The sequence below is a fragment of the Pseudopipra pipra genome, chromosome 3 (genome assembly GCF_036250125.1).
Source record: "Pseudopipra pipra isolate bDixPip1 chromosome 3, bDixPip1.hap1, whole genome shotgun sequence".
Taxonomy (NCBI): Eukaryota; Metazoa; Chordata; class Aves; order Passeriformes; family Pipridae; genus Pseudopipra; species Pseudopipra pipra.
The window spans coordinates 33,055,101-33,075,665 of record NC_087551.1 but is presented as its reverse complement, the minus strand read 5'-3'; the positions used below and the strand labels follow the sequence as shown (position 1 = coordinate 33,075,665).

General features: G+C 35.3%; 1 protein-coding gene across 2 annotated transcripts in view; it reads left to right on the top strand.

Moving 5' to 3' along the window:
* Window positions 1-20,565, top strand: part of TTC27 (tetratricopeptide repeat domain 27) — a 117,496-nt gene that overhangs the window by 25,169 nt on the left and 71,762 nt on the right. For both annotated transcript variants that reach the window (XM_064648539.1, XM_064648540.1), the window contains 2 exons: window positions 4,778-4,890; window positions 11,995-12,061. In XM_064648539.1, coding sequence (XP_064504609.1) covers window positions 4,778-4,890; window positions 11,995-12,061 — 180 coding nt within the window. The remainder of the gene's footprint in view (window positions 1-4,777; window positions 4,891-11,994; window positions 12,062-20,565) is intronic.

Genomic DNA, 20,565 nt, shown 5'->3' with positions numbered 1-20,565 from the left:
ATTTCTGAAAGTTTGTGGAAAAGCTGTTGGGCAGTAATTTGCCTAATATTAAAGGACATGGGGTAAAACAACACATGAACATCTGCAAGACAGATGTGGCTACTCAACTAAAAGCATGTTTGAAAATATGGTCCTCTACAGTTTATGAATTAATTTTTAGTGACTAAGAATGATGGAACTGGGAAAACAGGTGAGAGGCAGATTTTCAAAATAGCCTGCAAGGCATCACAGAAATGCACAGATCCCTATGGGCTGACAGATGTATTCAGTTACAGTGCAGAGATAGGAAATTAGTCTAGTTATTCCTATGGCGTGAATTACGTGACTTGGTCCTACTTATCTTAAGGGTATGTATGATGATTTCAATTATAAACTGCTCAAGAACCACTGAATTGTTTTAGGATGGCAGTTTTCCTTCATAAGGACATTTAAAGTTATTTCACCTCTTTAAAGAAGCCAGGGATAAATTGAGGCATTATGGTCCAAAGTTTATACTTCAAATTGGAAAGACTTTATTAAAAAAAGTGCTTTGATAGACTTCTGGGTCAAGCAGGGCTCTTAAGCAAAAAAAATTGACAATACTTTTAAACTGAGTACATAAATATCTTAGGAGACTATCCTAGATTTTTTTTTTTGTTTGTCCATTAGTGTGTCCTTGGTGTTGCATTTGATTTAATGAAAAGAGATTGATTACACAAATGTAATAACTTACACTTATGACAGAACTATGTATAGCAACCCATTATAGGATAGTGAGAGCTCAGGGGAGGCTGCTTGGTGAATGACTGACTCAATTATTGACTTGAGGTACAACTTACCTAGAACTCAATGACAGGATGCATTGTTCTCAGGATCCCTAACTGGGGTATTTTATGACTGTTTTTTTCCAGTTGCCACTTTCTCTGAAGAATTTGCCTTTGTAGTCTACTTCTAATAGGGACTTAATTTGGAATAAAATAATTACATCATTTCAATAAAAGTGACAACACTGTTTTAGGCTGTAGATATAATCAGGAATGAAATATTTTGCTAATCAAGTACTATGTCCTTTTAGTGAACAGACGCAGAACTTCTGAAGTAAGCTTAGCAGAGGGTTTGAGAAAGAAAACTGGGGTATTTGGAACCTTTATAAATTAGTTATGTTATCTACTAAAATTTTACTGAATGTAGCTTGAAAATAATGCTAGAGAAAGTAAGGATATCCACTCTTTTGGAAAAGTAAAAACATGGTGCTGGAAATGAGTTGGGAGGCTTTGGCTGCAGGGAGGGAGTTGAGTTTTGTGCAAGTCTGAGTGCTGTGGCATATAATTCTGTCATAGGTTAGTCAGACTCCCCATTAAAAAAAGTTGGGCTTTTTGTTCCCACAGCCTATTTCTGGGGGAAGAAAAATTACAGCCTTTTATTTCTGCATCTTGACTGTGCCAAATTCTAGAAAATCTTGTATTGGAACTGTGTGCTGATTTGAGGAAAACCTGAGGTATTTCAAGTTCAGACATTTTATTAACTTGTGAATGTTTTGTCACAGTATTAGACCAGTTTTGCCTAAGTAGATTCTTTAATTCGTGTGTGCACTGAATTACCAATTAAAGTATCAAAGCACAACTTATTAATGTAGTTTGTCAGTGTAGTGTAATTAACTTTAACGGTGACTCCTAACATTTCTTTAGTCAACTCTGATCTCAAATTCATCGGCCTTGACTGTATCTTGTTCTTTTAGCTAAAATTGAAGGTAATGCTATTTTCCTTCTGCCAAAACTGGCCAAGATCATTGGTTTAAAGGTAAACCAGCAGGGGAAATGAACCCAACTCAAAAGAGAGATTATAAGTCAGAATAACAATTTAATAAAATAATACAATAAGTATGATTATACAGACTAACAATTGGTTTTAACCCACAAAACCCAAATGTATAACCCAGCACCCTGGGGCATGAACAGAGTGATGTTCGTTGGGCCCCCTGAGTCCAAAGGAAAAGGAGAGGGGAAAACCTGTTGGTGAGAGTGCTGTTGCAGTCTGGTCAAGAGTGGTGATTGCAGTCTGGTTGAGAAGTGGTGGTTGCAGTCTTCCTCTGGATCCCATGAATGGTTAAAAAAAGGTTCCAAGACTCCAAGATTATATATTCTCCAGTTCAGGCAGGGATGCCCAGTACTTCCCTCAGGGCAGGGAGTTCCACAGTGGGTGTGAGGACAAGGGGCACCCTCCTATCTCACAGACCTCTTAACACCCAGTTTATAGCCTGAGGAGCCAGGCCTGCTCTGGGCAGAGGGTGTAAATAGTCTATTGATAACAATTTCTGGGAAATGGCATGGAAGGCTATAGAATACACAGTTTTGGGTTACACCCATCCAGTGATGAACTGGTCTCAGCTGTTCTAACTGGGACAATCATCCTGGCATCCCTTCTTAACTTTAGGGAGGATGCTTGTGGTGTACTTTTAAAAGACTGTTCACGGCAAATGCATAGAAGCCAAGTCTTCTCAGGTGCTGAGAACCTCCAGAGAATTAGCTAAAAAGCCTGTGATCATGCTGCAAAATTGTAATAGGGAAATTTTCTTCCAAATCTCTCCAGTGTTCTTATTTTACATCTGCCATTTGCAGATAAAGGAAAATACTCTACTTGTCTCAAGATAGGATTTGTCCTGGATGAGTGGAAAAATTCATAAGAGAATTATAACTCTGACAGTTTGGAAAAAGGCCAGCTTGAGACTGGATACACCTAATTTTCAACTCCTGTTTTGCAATGCTTACTTCTGTGGTCCTAGAGTTCTTCCCCTACTCTTGTTTGTAGGAAGACCAAAAAAGTTATTTTGCTATTAAGTGGCGAGTAATTTAATTCCATTAAAATACAATCAAAATAATAATGTGTCCAATTGTTGGACTGGTAGCTGGGCTGATTTCAGGTCAAAGGCTTTGTGCTTCCCTCTGGTGCTTAGCAATTATGTTATTTCAGATGGCACTGCAAGGAAAATTATTTGCATTTGAAAATAAGTATTTGAGATTGTGAATCCAAAACTTTGCTCCCAGGTCAGTTTCTCCAAAAGGAAAGCCTCAGACTTGAGGTGATGTATAAGGACTCTTAATAAGAAGCAGCATGTTAAAATAGTTTGATTAGTTTTAAAAAATTCAGAGCTTTTTTTTATGTTTTGAGGGAATTAGGAACTTTTTTAAATCTAGGAATGGAAATCATGCTTAAAACTCTGACATACAATTGCAGTAGAATTCAGGGAGTTGATATTCTGGTGAAGCTAAAGCAATTAGTGCTGTTTGTACTGGTTAGATTTTAAACATTATGTAGATGTGAAGGTGGAAATTTTTAACTGATTGCCGTGTAAATTACATTGTAACTTATGTTACACCTAATGAAGTGGTATCATTATACTAGTTCTAAAACAGTTTTTGTCTGGAAGTGGTAGATAATCCTTATATATGCTAATGTAGTAAGAGAAGAAAATTATGGTAATCAATATGCGAGAGTGCTAATATCTTCTTTACCCCTTAAATAAAATAAGCTTATTTTCTTCACGTTCTCTGTCAAATCACAGTTTAGTTTCCTTTATGCAGTGATAAAATACTGGTGATGAATGCAGATAACCCACTTCAAAGCATTCCTGTTTGTTCTTTGTTCTTCCGTGGACATTCATTTTGAGCTTGCCAATGGAAGATATGAATGAGAAGCAGCTACTAGGACACTGAAGGGAAATTAATAGGAAATTTGGAAGACTGTTAATATAAATCCATTATCTGTTTTTAATAGATTCTAAAAACTACCTAGTAGTATGATAATTGATTTCAGGACCAATTGTTTTGTTGGTGGTTTTTTGTTGTTTTTTTTTTTTTTTTGGGGTATTTTTTGTTTTTCAAGGGAAAGAGAAATAGTATTACAGCTACCTCCTCTTTGCTTGCAGCCAAAGGAATCTTTTGTTGTTTCAAAGCAAACACAAATCCTGTGAACATAGTAATTTACACTTTTCAGCCATAGATTTTATTACTTTCTCCTTCAAGTTAAGTGACAGACAATGAATTTCAGGTAGCATATTTTTTTGTAAAAGTTAAATTAAATACTCTTTAAATAAAAGGTGTGTTCCAGAGGAAGATTTATGGAAATTCATAACTAGTTGTGCAGGAACAAACATTTTCAGAATACCCCTTCTTGCCTTTGCCAGAATAAAGTATCTGGAGGTGCTGACTTGGTGAAGATTTTTCATACTATGTTTTTTTAGTATCAAAGTCCTTTTAAAAATTAAAAATCCTCTGTGTAAGGAATATACCTGTACTGGCAGAAGGTATGCTTTATGTAGTTGGGCTTTGCTGATACTTAAAAAGAAATTCTTAGATTCCCAGAGGTCCATGGTTGCTAGCCTGAAAGCCTGCATTAATGACCATAACAGTAATCTGTTTCAGCTTGTCTGTGTATACATGTAATAGAGGATGAAATTGTTGATAATTCTATAAGCAACAGTTCGAGAAGGAAAACTGCCTTCAGCCCTTGTTTAAATAGAAAATCAATACTAGGTAACCTTAGAGTTGCTCTAAATGCTGTTCTTTCTGAATGAGAATCAGTATATTTGTAGCAAAAGTGTGTTGGATGATACTTCCTTGTAGTGGCTTCATTATTTAGTTATTCTGTCATAATTATGGTAGATTACTTTCCCCTCTCTCTTTCTGTAATGGTAGTATTATCCTTTTTCAAACAAATCTATCTTTTTTCATATTTTGAAGGCATAAATTTCTCTATAACTGTTTTTATCTATTTTAAAATATTTTTTCTCTTCTAACAGAATTTTGATTTAAATGATGACACAGTGCTAAATGAGATAAAATTAGCAGATGCTGATCAGTACCAGATACCTGATTTGTGTGCAGAAGAGCTTGCTGTAATCCTTGGAATATGGTAAGTTAGTATAAACTAACTTAGTTACTTAAAAAAAAAAAACAACTGCATGAATCATTGTGATAATGAAATGGTGAGTTGATGGGACTTTATTCCCTTCCTTATTATATAGTCTGGCTAAAATACTAAAAGATTTGCACCATACATGGATAGCATTTTCAGTTATCTCAGTGTGAACATTAGTGTCCAGTTCAGAATTTCAGCAATATTTCATTAATTGCTGTATTGTTGTTTTACGCTTAAAAAGCATTATATTCTTTGTGCCTCAGATTAGTTCTGTTTCAGATGTCAGCTGTGATTAGCTAGCATATAGTGATGGCACTTTGGTGGATTTTGGAAACATACTTCAGATTCTGCAACTGTCATCTTCCTATGAGGATCAACCACCAAGAAAGACACTGCTGTGCTATTCAGTCAAATGGGAATACTTGTATAAATTGAGTGTCCATTGCTAGTTATAAGCTATAGTGCAAAGTCCTCGTGGTTTTGCACCTCCGTTTTTTTTTATTTTCCTGACTTTCAGAAATTATATGCTACATGGATTCTGGAAACAGCACAGAAGAACAAAAAGCAGCTTGAGACTTGAGGATCATAACCTGGCTACTGCTGAATATTCTCATTTTTCTAATGGAGAATATTATTTTCTGTGACATAGTAGTCATGTAGTCAATGACAGTTATCCTGCAATTTTTTGTGTGTGATTTGTTTCAGAAGTTATAGTATGTAGAAGTAATGTATAGTCAATTGGTGTCTTCGATGCAACATTCATCATTAAGGATTCTCAAAACACTTCTGTGATATATGAGTTGCAAAATGATGTAATCTGCAGTACTGCTTGGATATCTTGCCCAAGTCAGAAGGCAGCCAGGAGCTGAACAATGGGTGAATCCTACTTCTTAGGTCAGCAAAATCCTAGTGAGAAAATTCCATGGCATAAGCTGACAGTGCAGCTTTTGACAGTTGTTCCTTTGTGATGTGGGAGTTTGTTTGTTCTGTAGTATATGTTATAATATTTCTCTTTCCCACTCTCCCCACTTGGCAAAATTTTTAGATACATTTCCCCTTCTTGTCCATAAAGGTGGAAGTCAGTAATGAAGATTGTTGCCTTTCATATGCCCACTTCTGAGACCAGGTTTTTGGAGAACCAGATGCTTGCTTGGCTGTATATTTCCAGTCAGATGTGAAGTTGCATGTCTGTGCATGTCAGGAATTCATGAGTGGAGTATGTGCTGTGGCTTCATATTTTCTTAATTCCTCAAGTCTTAAACTTGTTTCAAGGCCAAATCTAGATCCAGTTTGAGGATCAAGGAGTGGGCAGTGAATTGACATATGTTCTTAGCCCAGACACTTTAGTTTTTCACACTGACTGAAGTCAAGGCAAAGCCTTCCCCTTCCTGAGGAGCATTTTTATGAACACTTTATTTTTAACACAGTATTGTCTTATATTCAGATTATCCTTCCTGCCCCCACACTTCTGAAGAAAATTTTAATTTACCTATTGTTCTTTTTTTTTTTTTTCCCTTTTTATTTTTTTTAAAGGGTAGAATTTGAATTTTACATTGGCTAGCTGCACAGTGGGTTTCTTGATCACAGTATGTCACTTAGAAACCACCACTGTCATGCTCTGAATAGTGGCTAGAAACCATATTGACTGCCAGCTGTGTGTGTACCTTATAATCCAAGTGGTATGGGAGTTTGCAGGACTCAAGGCAAGAAGAAACTGAAGCAAACCGACCAAACAAAATCCAATGTTGCTTCTATATAGGAATAGTAAATGCCATTCAATGGGTGGGGTAATGTTAAGTAACTGAAATACTTTCACTCAGAGTTGGAGACAAGATTTGATATCCAGCCATGTTGCAGAAAGGTTAGTAGGATGCCAGCTTTGAGAACTGTTCTTGTGCCTGAGTGGAGTTCAGGCTTGGATTGCTGGCTGTACCCTTGGTGTCTATGCCAGCTATTGGTATATCACTTTGCAAGGAAGCACATACATGTTAAAGCACTTAGCACTGGCTTTTTAGCAAAACATTCTTCTCAAGCCTTAGCTGTAACAGATTCTGTGCTTCTCTTTCATGAGTGAGGACTTCAATTCAGTAGAGTAAACGCTTCCTTTTATAATTAGTGAGTTGACTTCAGAATTCCTGTAAGTTTGCAGAGCAGTTCTGACTATACTTTAAGGTGGTGCTAGACCTGAACTGGTGACTTCTATTGTTGACTGCCATTGTCAGCAGTGGATTTTTTTCCTAATGCAAATGCACTTTCAGACACTGATCTGGTTTGGTGGAGAAAGGCAGCCTGCAAATAAAGAAAAAAAGTAAATCTAAGCAAATTTTTTTCCTATGCATTTCACTCTGCTTGTTAATATTTGTTTTACGGCAAATGTCACAAAAATGCCCCTTAATTCAACTAAGATTTTTATATCTAAATAATGTTAAGTCAAAATCAGCAACATACGGAAATGTTTGTGGACAGCAGAACAAACTGAAAATTGTCACAACTTCTGAAAAATATGTAATGACAATTATATAGGATACTATGGAATTCCCTGAATATAGATAATATTTCCTGATACAAAATAAATTTCATTTCGAGTAGGTTGCAATGATTAAATGGCTAAACAGAGTGCTATTACAGTAGCAGTGCAAACATTTTTATCTCCTCCTCCCCAATAACATTTTAAGGGGATATAAAATATTTTTAAAGGTTGGAAATATCTCATACCAGCTGTCCTGACAAAAATTCAAGCAATTTCTCATGCAGTATGCTTAAGCCTGTTTGTAAATAACATATATAAGCCTGAATCAATTAGATATTTCTTTAAAAACTTCTCTTTGTTACACTGATTTTAGGAAAGAACTGGTTTATCAGTAATCCATTTATATTAAAAAAACTAGCAAAGGTAACTGTACCCAGCCAGTTCTTTGTGGTATCTGTAATTTGAGGCAGTTTTCCTTTAAAATGTTTGGCTATCCTATTTCTTCTCTACAAATTCCTTTTCTTCCAGATACTATTTGCAGAACTAAATGTAAAAGGAAACATTTACCTCTTATGATAATGAAATTTTAGTTAAAACAAAATTTAGAGGGAGGGGAAGAAGCACCCCAGTCTGCCTTGCTAACACAAAGGCCTCCTATTTCACTCTAATCAGATTTTGTAGTTACTGTATAGGAAGAAAGTGTCTAGAGGTGTCTTCAGATGGTCTCACTGCAGTAGTAATGAAATCTAAAGGAAATATTAAAAGAAAGTCCCAGGGGTGCAAAAATGTCGCTTGGCTTGTTTCGCTTTTTGATATCTTAAATGAAAATAATTAGTCATGATGGTATAAAATTTATTTTATTGTCAAGCCTTAAGACTGTGGCCAAGACTTTGTATAGAGCCTCAAGTCAAACTTTCAGAGGCTAATGGAAAAATATATTAAAGTTTCAATATAAAGGGGAGAAAATCCCTCCTCATCACTTGAACCACTATTTTTTAAAAGGGGAAAGCTTTTAGAAATTAGTTACAGCTATAGAAAAGTCTAAGGAAGCAAAGAGAAATATCTCACTGCTGGTTATTTCTTCATCTTTTACTATCTCTCAGGGATCATATCAGGTCAAAATAGTACCTTATACTGGAGGGTACCTCAGTTCAGTCAAAGGCTGTGCACCAGGCTTCAACTGGTAAGGAATTAGGAAGCCTAACTTCTATTTTACAGTAGTACATTGTTTAATAATCTATTGTATAGTTTACATGATGAGCTATAGAAGTGTACTTGAAGCAACTGCATAAGCACTAAATAGCATTAGGACTAAAGGATTTTTAACAAAATTATCAAATATGAGCTTTTGAATCAATTAAGTAATTATATAAAAAAATGTATAAAAGCCCAGTATACGTGTTGGCAATGGAAACCTCTTGAGTAAACTTGAGTAGGTGAAACAGGAAAACATTTAGCTACTTGAAATTTGAGAATCTAATCATAGCTGTGTGTTTGTTCTCTAGTCAGTGGAGAAATCAGCACCTGCAGAGTGTGATTCATTTAACTTCAGGCTATTATTTTACAATGGATTGAATCCCTCCCTGAATTTATCTGTATTTTTGCATGGATTCTGAAGGAAGCACAGGCAGTTAGTTAGATTAAAGGCCTACATTTTACATGAGTAAAGTTAGATAAGATGGATCCTGTGGTTATTAATGTCAGAGCTGACACACGTTGTCTCATGAAAGTAAAAGGTATGACATGAAATCTTGGACAGCTTTGAAGGTGTGATGAAGGTTTTTCTGTTAAATACTTTTTGACACTCTGGTTAATCTTTACAAACATATCATGTAAGTAAAAATTATTTTTTTTTTAAACAAACCAATTCCAGGTGCCAGACAGTATAGCAATCTCACAATGGTCAGTTTATGGCTGTTCAAAATAATTGCTACAAAATTTATTCTTGTGGATTAGTACATAAAACTGTATGAAGAGATTCCACTGGGAAAATGAACTTCTATTCAGAATGCTCACATAAAAAACATTAGTCGCTTGAAGTACCTTTGTGAGACTTTGAAAATCCTTGTAAAGTGATCAGTTTGTTGGGTCTGGCTCTTTTTCATTCACAAAATTAACACAGCTGGTAAAGCTGCATAGAAATATGGCAAATACTCATAAAATGCCTATGTGGAAAGACTGACCCATCTATTCTTCACAGTGTATCTCATGCTGGTTAACTGTAGTTTTAAGCAGTTACCTGAGGAACCTGAATTTGTATTGTCTGCACTTGCAGAGGTAATGTGCCAGGAAACAATCAAGCAAAAACTCAGCAATTATCTGCACCCATCTAACTTTGTACTCTGACTTCAAGATTGACTGTGAGAAGATACCTAAAGGTGAATAATAACAGGGCAAATTTGTGTTGCTCCCTTCTCCCTAATACTTCCCCAGCCTCTGACCAGTGGTTTCCTGAGGCTAATCGGACTTGTTTGCATTGCAGCCCTCAATGGATCTCTCAAATGTTTGCCATCTTTCATTAAGACCACATAAATTTCTTGCATCAGTAGCATCTTTTGGCAAAGGTGTCTGTCTAAATATTTTGTCTGCTGTTCAAAAAAACCTCCTTCAGGTAGTTTTAGTTGCCAGTAGCTTAATTTAGTGATTTCACTCTCTTACTTCCTGACAATTTTGAAAACGTCTGCTATGTCCCTCTTCGAATAGACCTAGCCTAGTCAGACATTCCTTTTGTAGATGTTTGTAAGGCATAAAACATAATTATTCATCATAAACCAACACTTGTTCTAGCTGTCTTTTCCAATACAGAATTGCTGCTTTTGAAATGAAAGGTCTAGAACAGAATGTGCTATTCATGGATGGACAAAGGCTTTCTGTAATATTTTATGTAAGCTTTAGGTTATTGATTTGTATATTTAATGTACTATGCCCTAGTGTGTTGTTCTCTATTGCTTTCCTAATTAATTATTCACATTTTGATTTGTCTGTTTAACAGCTGCCTAGTACTGAGCTAATGTTTTTATGCAGCTGCAGGGCTAATGAGTTGTTCCTGAGTAGAAATGGTCCGATTGGAACCTATCATTTTTTGTGACACTGAGACTGTGTTTCCTATTGTGCATTTGGCATTTCCTATTGGCATTTTTATTTTATTACCCCTTTTTCCTGTAAGGTCTTTCTGCAGCTCCTTATTGTCTATTCACACCTCCACTTCAAGAATGTCGTATCATTTGCAAGTTTTCTCACCTTGCTATACGTTCTCCTGTTCCAGTTTTTTTATTAATATTAGAGCACATGGATCACAGCACAAAACCTATGCAGGATTATACCAATGACCATCTCCATACCATTTCCTATCTCTTAATCAGTTACTGACCTTTGCCAAGACATTTCCCTTTATCTCATATGAATGCTAAGTTTCTTTGAAAGTCCTTCTTGGTGAGGAACTTCTCAAAAAAAAAGTCTTAGAGATCCAAGTTGATTTCATCAACCATCTTATGTGTATCCTCATGCTGGTTAAACCGTCTGAAAGCCTCCAACAGGTTTATGATGCAGGATTTGATTTTTTTTGTTTTGTTTTGGTCTGGGGGTTTTGTTTGTTTTTGTTTTGGGGTTTTGTTTGTTTGTTTGTTACAGAAGCCTGGCTGACTCTCCCCACTCGCGTTGTATTTGTCCATGTATCTCAAGTCCTGTTCATTACAGTCTTTCCTTACTTACCTGCAACGGATTATATGCTTGCAAGCCAGTAGTTACACTGATCCCCTGACACCAGTTTTAAAGGCTGGCATTATTTTTGTTGGTCTCTTATCTTCCTTCAGGCACTGAGTTAGTTTTAAATGAAGACTTAGTCACTGCTTTTAGCGTCCGTCCTGGTTTCAGCTGGGACAGAGTTCACTTTCTTCTTAGTAGGTGGTACAGTGCTGTGTTTTGGATTTGGCACAAGAATAATGTTGATAACACAGTGATGTTTGGCTGTTGCTCTTGTAGTATGTTTGTAAGTGTTGGTGGACTGTTGTCTAAAGACAATGTCCACCCATGTAGAGTTGCAAGCCAAGTTTCTTTATCATCTCTGTAAGCAGATCCAACTCTGAATAAAATAGTTTTCATTCTCACCTCTGTGAATTCTTCTGGTTTTGCCCCTTTGAATACTACAAGGGAGTGGTAATGCCTGTTAGTGAGAGATGGACCCCTGTGGTGACATTTCTTGAGCGACTAGAAAGGCAGTGTTTGTTTGAGATTACCCTTCAGCATTAGTAGTTTTTTGCTTTGCGGAGTTTGCTTTCAGTTAGTTACAGGATTTTAACTGAAAACAGATCTCTATAAAAACAAACAATGGATTTCAAACTTTATAGGATTTGTGAAATCATTATTCCCATAAGCTTAAATCAAGTAAGACTTTTCACTTGAGAATAGTATTGGAAAGGTACTCTAAAATATTTTGGTCCTCTAAATGATTCTTTATTTCTGTGACTATTCCTAGGTCTAGGTCATCTTCTGCACATACCATACTTCCATTTGTCATTGTTACAGTTTTCCAGAATGTCCTTTAGATTTCTGCAAGTTTGAAAAATGTGGTCTGCATAATGTTATTCTAAAGATGAAATCAGCATTGTTTTATATTTTTCTCTTTACAGTATAGACTTCCAGAAGAACAATCCAATACACAAATTAACTGAAGAAGAACTTTTGGCTTTTACTTCAGTAAGTAACTTATCTGGACTTCATAGTAAATATTAAGTTTTCACTTAATATTTAAGTACCAGGCAGTAATCTGTCACATTAATGAGGAACCTGTTTGTAAAGCAAATCCGTGTTAGTACTCAGATGTTTCCGTAACTTTTTCTTATTTGAAGAAATTAAAGTGATGCTGAAGTTCTGTCTGATTTTCAGCCATCATCATGAGGAAGAATTTGGCATTTAAAAATGTTAATTTCACCTGAAAACACATACAAAACATTTTTTAATGTGTTTGGTTTTTATTAGCTATATGAATTATAGCTAATTCAGCAAATTCTTCCTGTGACACTGTGAAAGTGCTGCTCTTTGAACAGTGTTTAAGTGGAGTTCAAAAGGATTTTGAGCTTTATTCTATCAGATTTAGTCTGTATCAGATGTTCTGCTTAGACATGTTTCTTCCCAGTTCAGTGGCTGATTTGCTGCAGAATAATTCTGTAACTTCCAAATGAAGCTTTGAAAATTCTCAGTATTTTTTCAATGTAATTTTTTTTTAACTTAAGACAAAACACAATTTACTTCTTTCTTGATCTTTTCTGCTTTTACGTGGTTTTCAACATTATTTTAGATGGGAGGGTGGAGGAGGAAAGCCTTGCAATTTTACTTACTTTCTACAGTGTTAGACTTAACTTTGGGTACAATAAAGAGGGCTTGCTTTCCTACCCAAGCCTTGTAGTCTGAGACTTTATTGCTGTAGTAAAGTGATCTGAAAAAGTAAATTATTGGATCTTAGCGAAAACCCCTTTGATTTCAACTGAGGTAGAATCTTATCACTGGCAGTTGTAGTTATGTGAAAGGACTATGGACAGTAATCCAAGGTTAACTGTGGTAATGTTTGGTTGGGTTTTTTTTTTGTAAAAGAAAGTTCAGTCTGTTAAAAAGAAAATCCTAATCTTATTAGATAAATGTAAAATAGATTGGTTTTAAAGTAATGTTTGTTTAGGTCCTTATGCTAATACAGTACCTGTAAAATATGCATGAGGGAACTGAGTGAATTGTTGTAAAACAGTTTGGGTTTTGTAGGTTTTACGTTTGTTGCTACAGTGATAGTAGTGCTTTCTCATGATATAATTTCTAAAGTACTTTGTTTTGAAGTACACTTTTGTTCTGTGTTGTTTTCTGAAAAGGTACAAATAGAGAGCAGGAAAAAATTGAAATGTAGAAAAAATGAGAGTTTCCTCTCTCATTTCATATTGTAGTAATTGAAATACCCAATAAGAATATTAAAGAATGATGACCATCAAAGGAGAAGAAAAAATTACAGAAACAATCAGTACGTACCAAGTCAGGAAATGTACACCTAGAAAGGCCCATAGGAATTAAAAAACCCACCAAACTGGTGAACTGAGTACTGCAAGTTTTTTTAAAAAATGGCGAAACTATTACAATGCCATTTTCCCCCCAAAACACTGTTAATACAAACATACAAAGTTTCAAGACATGCATATAATTTCATTAAAACAAACCCTACCATTTTTGTTGTTAAAATCATGTTAAAGCATTATATAAAATTACAAATAGGTGGTTTTCTGTGAAAACTCAGAACCTTGCTTCTCAGATATGATTTCCAAATTCCCTGCACTGTTTTTGTATATTTCTTGCTTCAGTCTTCACACTACCTGCTATTGTTCATGTGCTTTTTGGGTGGAAAAGCAACCATCATATACCTGAATCTTGAAATAACTTCTCCATATATTCTATCATTTTAATATGAAATGGAGTGATATTGTGATAACAGAACAAGATAGATCATACTCCTGTAGTGGTGTATAATAAAACAAGCAATGGCGTTTAACTGTTTTGACACTTGAGTTTTCAAACATTTAAATGTTCTTCAGGTTTTACAGGAGAGTAGAAAAAGTTGAGGTAGCTCATACTCTAGGAAAGACAGATAATCAGCTTTTCTGTCATCTTTTTATCTGACATTGCTTGACAGATTGCTTGACCTGTTATCTGAGATGTAAATCGGTTGGGTGAATTCTTTATCATGATGAGAAAATTAAACTGCATTTTTCTGCCACCTAGTGGCTGATCCCTCAAAATCCACAGGACAGCTGATTAACTTAACTTGCTTTTTAATTTTTTATTGCAGTGACTGTGGGGAGCTTTTGTTTTCATTTATTTATTTATCTTTTCATAGAGCTTCTAAGTCAGCTACAGCTTGCTTCACTCTAGTAAGATCAGAAGCCACTCTAGTAAGATCAGCAGGTTAGATCTCCAGAGAAACAGCTAAAAGGTGTGTGTAGGCTCCCCTATCGCTCTGTGCTCAGAGTAGCAAAACCAGAAGGGTCTATGGCAATAAACGAAGAAGAATGTAGATCTCATTAGTAATGCAAAATTCAGTGGACAGCAGTGAGATAAAGAAGTAGCTGGTAGTCTAAAAATGAGATTAAATAGTAAATTTCAATATCAGAATAGTGTTCTGTTAAACTTTTGCTTAATGTTACCAAGTTAACTAGATATAGGGACACAAATTAATCTTACCATTATTTTCTCTTTTGATCTTGACCTATGCTCTAAGGCACAAGAAGAACAAGTTTGAATTGTAACAATACCATCCCAAATCTTTCCTGGAAGCTGAAAGCAGGAACTAGACATTAGCTTATATAAGTTGTTTTCATTATATGTATCTTGTGGCATTTGCATCTGAGCCTAAAATTGTGAATAGTCACTGCAGAATTTCGTGATAAAATCTCTGAGGTCTTTTGTGTCTTAGATCTGGGTCACTGAGGCATATCCATCCACTGTGTTCCCTGGAAGTAGGAATGTTCTGTGTCAATGTTAACACAGCCTTGTGTGAGTGTTAACACAGCCTTGGTTCTTACAGTGTCTGCCAGCTGAGTAAAAAAAGTGGCACCTTAACTGTTACAATTTATACTAAAGGTATTTACCATAATAGGGCAATGAGCACCATATCAATGCTGCTCTAGTAATTTCTTTAGCATCATTTAAACTGCTCTGTTGCGTGTGTGAGCAGGCATCTTCTCAGCCTACATGTGGATTCCTAAATCTGCAGGCTGGTTAGATGGTTGTCATGCATTCATCTGATATCTGCTGAAATTTGTTTCCTCAGAAAAGGAAGGCAGTTCAAGATATCTTAGGAAACTTGAGAAATTATAAGGCATTTTAATTGCTCAGTGAATTATCAAGAGATCTTCTTGCTTTGGACATTGCAAAATAAATGCATGTGACGTTCAATTTCTCTTGAGCAGAGAGAATTAAGATATATGTAGTATGAGAGGAAAACGATGATCAAATTGATCTCAAGTAGATGATGTGGTTCTGCCTCATATTAGGTGTAGTTTGGAAAAAAAAAACAGGCATTCTAAACTCCCTTTTAGATCTGTAGAAGTTGAAAATTACTAGATCTTTAACATATATATTTAACAACAGAGCTTACAATACTAAAAATAACACTATTAAGTCACTGCAGTCAATACAAAAGGATTGCTGCTTTTCATTTACTTAAATCACTTGGGAGAAGTTGCCATTGTCCTGCAAGTACTAGCTCTTGTAACTAAGAATTACTTTCAGTCTTGCTAATTTTTGAAGCAAGCTGTCAAGGTGTATGTGGTGTGATTGGCTGGGATAACACCTTTTGGTACAATAATTTGGACTTAAATCTTGAGGTGTTCTCATCAAATCTCTTAGCCTATTATCAGCATAATATTTCAACTTTTAAGATATTAATCTGTAAGTGAAATTAGATGTACTTGATTTTGTTTTTCTTCTTGTATTTTTATTGTTGATTTAATGTCTTTACATGAGAAGTAACGTAGCTGGGATTCTACATTATAGCATAAGAAGCGTAAGAATAAACATAAAAATAAAACATTTGATTTTAAAGAGGATTAAATGTTACTTTACTCTCACCTAACAGTTTAGGGAAACAGTTAAAATTTTTTAAAATTTTATCTTTTATGGTAAGCACTTGGTCTCCTGAGAAAGCAAAGATCTTACTAAGAATTCAAATATCACGAAAGCTTTGGAGACACAGGTATGCAGTTGATATTTGGGGAATGTTCTGAAATAGCTAACTGAATATTGCATTTAAAAGCCATTTTTAAGAGAGGGAAAGAGGGACAGTAAACCAGTAGTGAGACTCAGTGCTTTTCTGGTAGAATTACTGGTTTCTTCCTTATAATAAACTTTTTCCACAGAGCTTTCTGTATAGGAAGTAGGAAGCAGATAATGTAAGAAACCAAAGAACTAGCACAGTGCTGCTTTTACATCGAGATTTTGTAGTTTAGTTTACTCCCAGGTTCCTGAGTTAGTTCTGCAATGCTTAAATATGCTTCCTTATCCATCTTTAATTTCAGTGGATTTTTTTTTAATGTAAAAATACAGATGTGAAGTTCTTCTATGTTTTATTTTGGGCAGCAGTTTTTCCCTAGAAGTTCACAAGTACATCACTGAGCTGTATAGCAGTGGCCAAAATACTTCTTTTAGAAAAAAATCCTTTTCAGAAATGAGCAAAAGTAAGGTCTTAAAATCACTTCTATTAAATACTTGCTGTATACATTATTTTGAATAGCTCATGCAGTTAAGACAGTATGCCAAAGAGGAGACTAAATGAACAACAGTGTTACATAAATGTATGTGATATTAAAAAAATAAATAAATTACATTTAGAGCTTTATAAATGGTGTTTGTGATGTCAGCATAAGCTTTAGAGCAGAAGCCTACAAAGTATTTCTGAAATGTAAAAAAAAAGTTTCAGGAACACATGAAAGCTCTGTGTAACAACTGGTAATTACTACTTTATGTTTTAATTTAATATTATGCAGTTTTTGGAGGGAAATAGGGAAAATATTAAACACTGGATGGTGTTGCATTATTATCTTACAAAAGAGAAAAATGTTTTCTTTTTAAAACAAAACACTAATAGGATTGAACTCTGCAATCCAAGTTCTTACTGCTTTATAGAAAGCTTATACTATAGCTGATATTTTACATACTATGGAGATAATCCAGTGTTTCATAGTCTAATATGCCACTCCAACAAGTATCCAGGATTAAGGAGCTGCAGCTGGTCCTTAAAATTACCCATTCCATCTGTTGAAGCCTTTGCATAATCCAGGAGAAATGGACTTTGTGGTAAATGTGATGAGCACCTAGCCCAGTGTAGAAGAAGAATACTTTTTCCCCTTATCAGTGTGTTATGGTCAAGGGACATTGAGTGGTAGCAACAGTATTAACCTGTGGGGAGCTGAGAAAGTAAGTAGAACCTGTGAAAGAGAAGCCTTGCTTTGTGCATTCCCATATCCTTTGGAATCCACAGAAGATAAGAAGGGAAAGATGGAAAATTTAGTTGCTTTGGTTTGTTATACTCCTGAGACTTCTATCATTTATGGAGAGTAGAACAGTTGGTTTCTTTATTAAGTGATGAAAGTGGGAAAAGGAAGCTCTGGCAATTCTTCTGTCTGTGTACACTTTGAACAGGTGAGGATATCTTTCTTAAAGAGGAAAGAAACCAGTTGTAATAGCTGTTCTTTTGCTTGGAGTACGAAACTTAAAAGCTATTCGCCATCTTCAGATAAAAATACTGTACTGTTTTGAAATGTTTCCAGTAATGGTGTGAAGGATACCAAGGTCTGATTGAGGACTTGTAGAATGTGGAAGGAGTGTGCAAAATCCAAGGAATACTGTGTATTCCAAAGATAGACCAGATGGGAATGTTTTTCCACTGTGTAGAGCTACCAGTTCCATAAGAAACTGTTTTTACTAAGGAATTTGAGAATGGTTGGACAGATTTTTTTCCAGAGGTGGGCATTTATTGAGTGTAATAGAAACTGATGTTGTATGGTACCTTTGAAAATCACAGTGAAGAATTATAGTGCACATTTTATTGAGTGTATGTGTATGAATATGCATATATGAATACTTTTTCTTCTTTTCAATGTAGAAGGAGGGCTTTGGGAGGAGGGAGTGGAAGGTGGAAATGGGAATACTTTGTTTTTCTCATCTTTTCTATGCCATTTGTGATATTAATGTGGAACTAGGGAGCAATTAAATCACGGCATATGATATTTTTAATGTTAAGCCTTCCTATCAAAATCTCTATAAAACTAACATGCCAATTTGGTTTCTGAAGAGAAGTTGTTTATATAACTTAAATAAAAGCAGTGCATTTTTCTCTGCTGAGAAAATGGCTGCAGTTTTTTTATGTTTTATAAGCAGCAGGAGTATTGAAAAGCTCATTAAGAGTGCCATGTGTCTCTACTGCTGTAACTTTAGTGGCTTTATAAAAAGTTTCTTTCACTTCTTTTTCTAAGCTGTATTTCCATTTTGAATAGACTCTGTTGGTTACGAGATTATAACACCGCAAAGGCTTTCTCTCAGCAAAGCCCTGCCTAGTACTAGTGAGACTTTTTTTTAAAGTAAATGAATTCAAACCTATTTTATTCTTTTTTTTTCCTTTCATTTATTTTTCTATTCTAAGCACTTTTATTCAGAAGGCTGAATCATTTTGCAGGAATGTCAGGATCTAAACACTTGCTAATTTAACGCATGTATGCCTTCTGGCCCATCTCACAGTACTGGGAAATCACATTGAGTATAGCAAAGGAGAAGCTGCTTGTTTCTGCTGCATGTTCAAAGGCTCAACTAGGTTTCTTGGAAGCTTGTTCACAAAGTGTCTGGTACATACCTTTGGGATGTTTTGTGGGTAGGAAACTAGCCTAGTGTTGTCAGTCATGTTTGCTGCTGTTGTGTTGTTGCATTTAGGTGTTTTGGGTAAAGTAACTGGGTGCTGTAGTACATGTGTTGCAGGGTAGGGGGGAAGCTTGCATTCCATTCCAAAACTGGGATTAAGTAACGGTCTGTTTGAAGTTGGTTTATTTTACAAAGTATCAGATTTCAACATAATTGACACTTTTATCCCTTTCAACTTTGTTCTCCTCTGTGGTCTAAATTCTTCCCTCAGTCCCTGGGATCCACAGCTCTGCTTGCATCACGTCTTGCAAGAGATGATTCCTGATTTATTGTGTGCCTTTCTGAGCAAGAAATTAGGGATAGCCTTTCCTTTCTAGAATAGCATGCTCTTTTGTGTAATCTGTACAGAATTACTTGAGCAATAAATTTTAGTGGTCTCACTGAAACTGCAGTGGTAAAAGAACATGAAAATCATGTTTAAATATTAATAGATTATTTGCTTGTCTAAGGGTTTGAGAAGTTAAGCAGGCAAATTTGATGACAGTTAGTAACATTTTTTCCCACAGCAGCCTTTCTTCTCCCCCTCCTCCTTCTTCTTTATCTATCAGCAGCTCACTTATTTTTTCTAGCAGCCTCTCTGACAGCCAGTTGACATGTCGCAGGCTTCCCTTCCCCCTCTTATGTCCTTCACCAGTTAGAACTATTATAATTTACTTAAGCAAGAAAGATTTTGTTGCAGAAAGAAAATTAAATTAAACTCCCTTTCAACAAAACACTGTCTGAGGTATCATCTGAAGGAAATAGGGCATTCTCACTCTTCTATATGGTGCTTAATAATCCATTTTTGACAGTGTTCTGCTGATCAGTTCAATTCATGTGTTAGTACTAGCAGTCACTTTTTTTAGTGACATATTCTACTAATCTGCCTGTTTGGCTGGAAAGAACACAGACGAGCTAAAGAAGGACTAAATTACAAGTCTCCCTTTTTTTCAAAGTAAATACCATCTGAAAAAATGAAGATGGTTGAATTCTTGTTTGCTACTGTCTAAGCAACTTGAGTTTAATTTTCTATGATCATATCATGTCTATATTTTTGACTGGAAGTAGAACATTTTTCATATCAGTACACCAAACATTCTTTCTGGTCTATGTTAATGACGAAATATTGAAGAAGGAACAGATTTTTTTTGATTTAATGCACAATTTAGGACAGGTTTGATTAGAATGTTATAGTCCTTGATTGCAGTCATGAAGTATGTATTTTTTCTTCCCCCCAAGGTGTCTGAAATGTGTAAATCTGATACTCAATAATTCATTTATCACCAGTAAAATGTCACTGTTTTGTTTTTTGTTTTCTTTTTAAAGAAAAACAGATGCAGTCAATTCTAGCTATTCTTCTTCTAGCCACTTTGGGAAAAAATATATGAACTCGATAAGCAATAAATCTATCTTACCCTGCTCCTGCTTGAATTTCTTTTTCTATTCCCCAAAAATTAAGGATGAAAAACTGAAATATCTCCAATGAGTTTTCCTTTCTTTAGTTTTTTTCTGCCTTTGATCTTTTCACTTTTGAAGTTTTAGGTAGGCAGGCTACTGGAAGGGATTTCTAATTGGTACCTTCTTTGGTACATTTGTTGATGGTCAGTTTAAGATTTTCGAGTGCAAAAAATGTTTAATCAAGTTCTAAGTCTATAAACCATGGACTTTTGAAAGGAGATGTAAAGGGGAAGGATTTGGAGTACCTATTTTTGAGAAATTTTCCTAAAAAACACAGTTTAGATTCAGTGAAACATCTGTTTACTTGCTTAGCGGTCCTC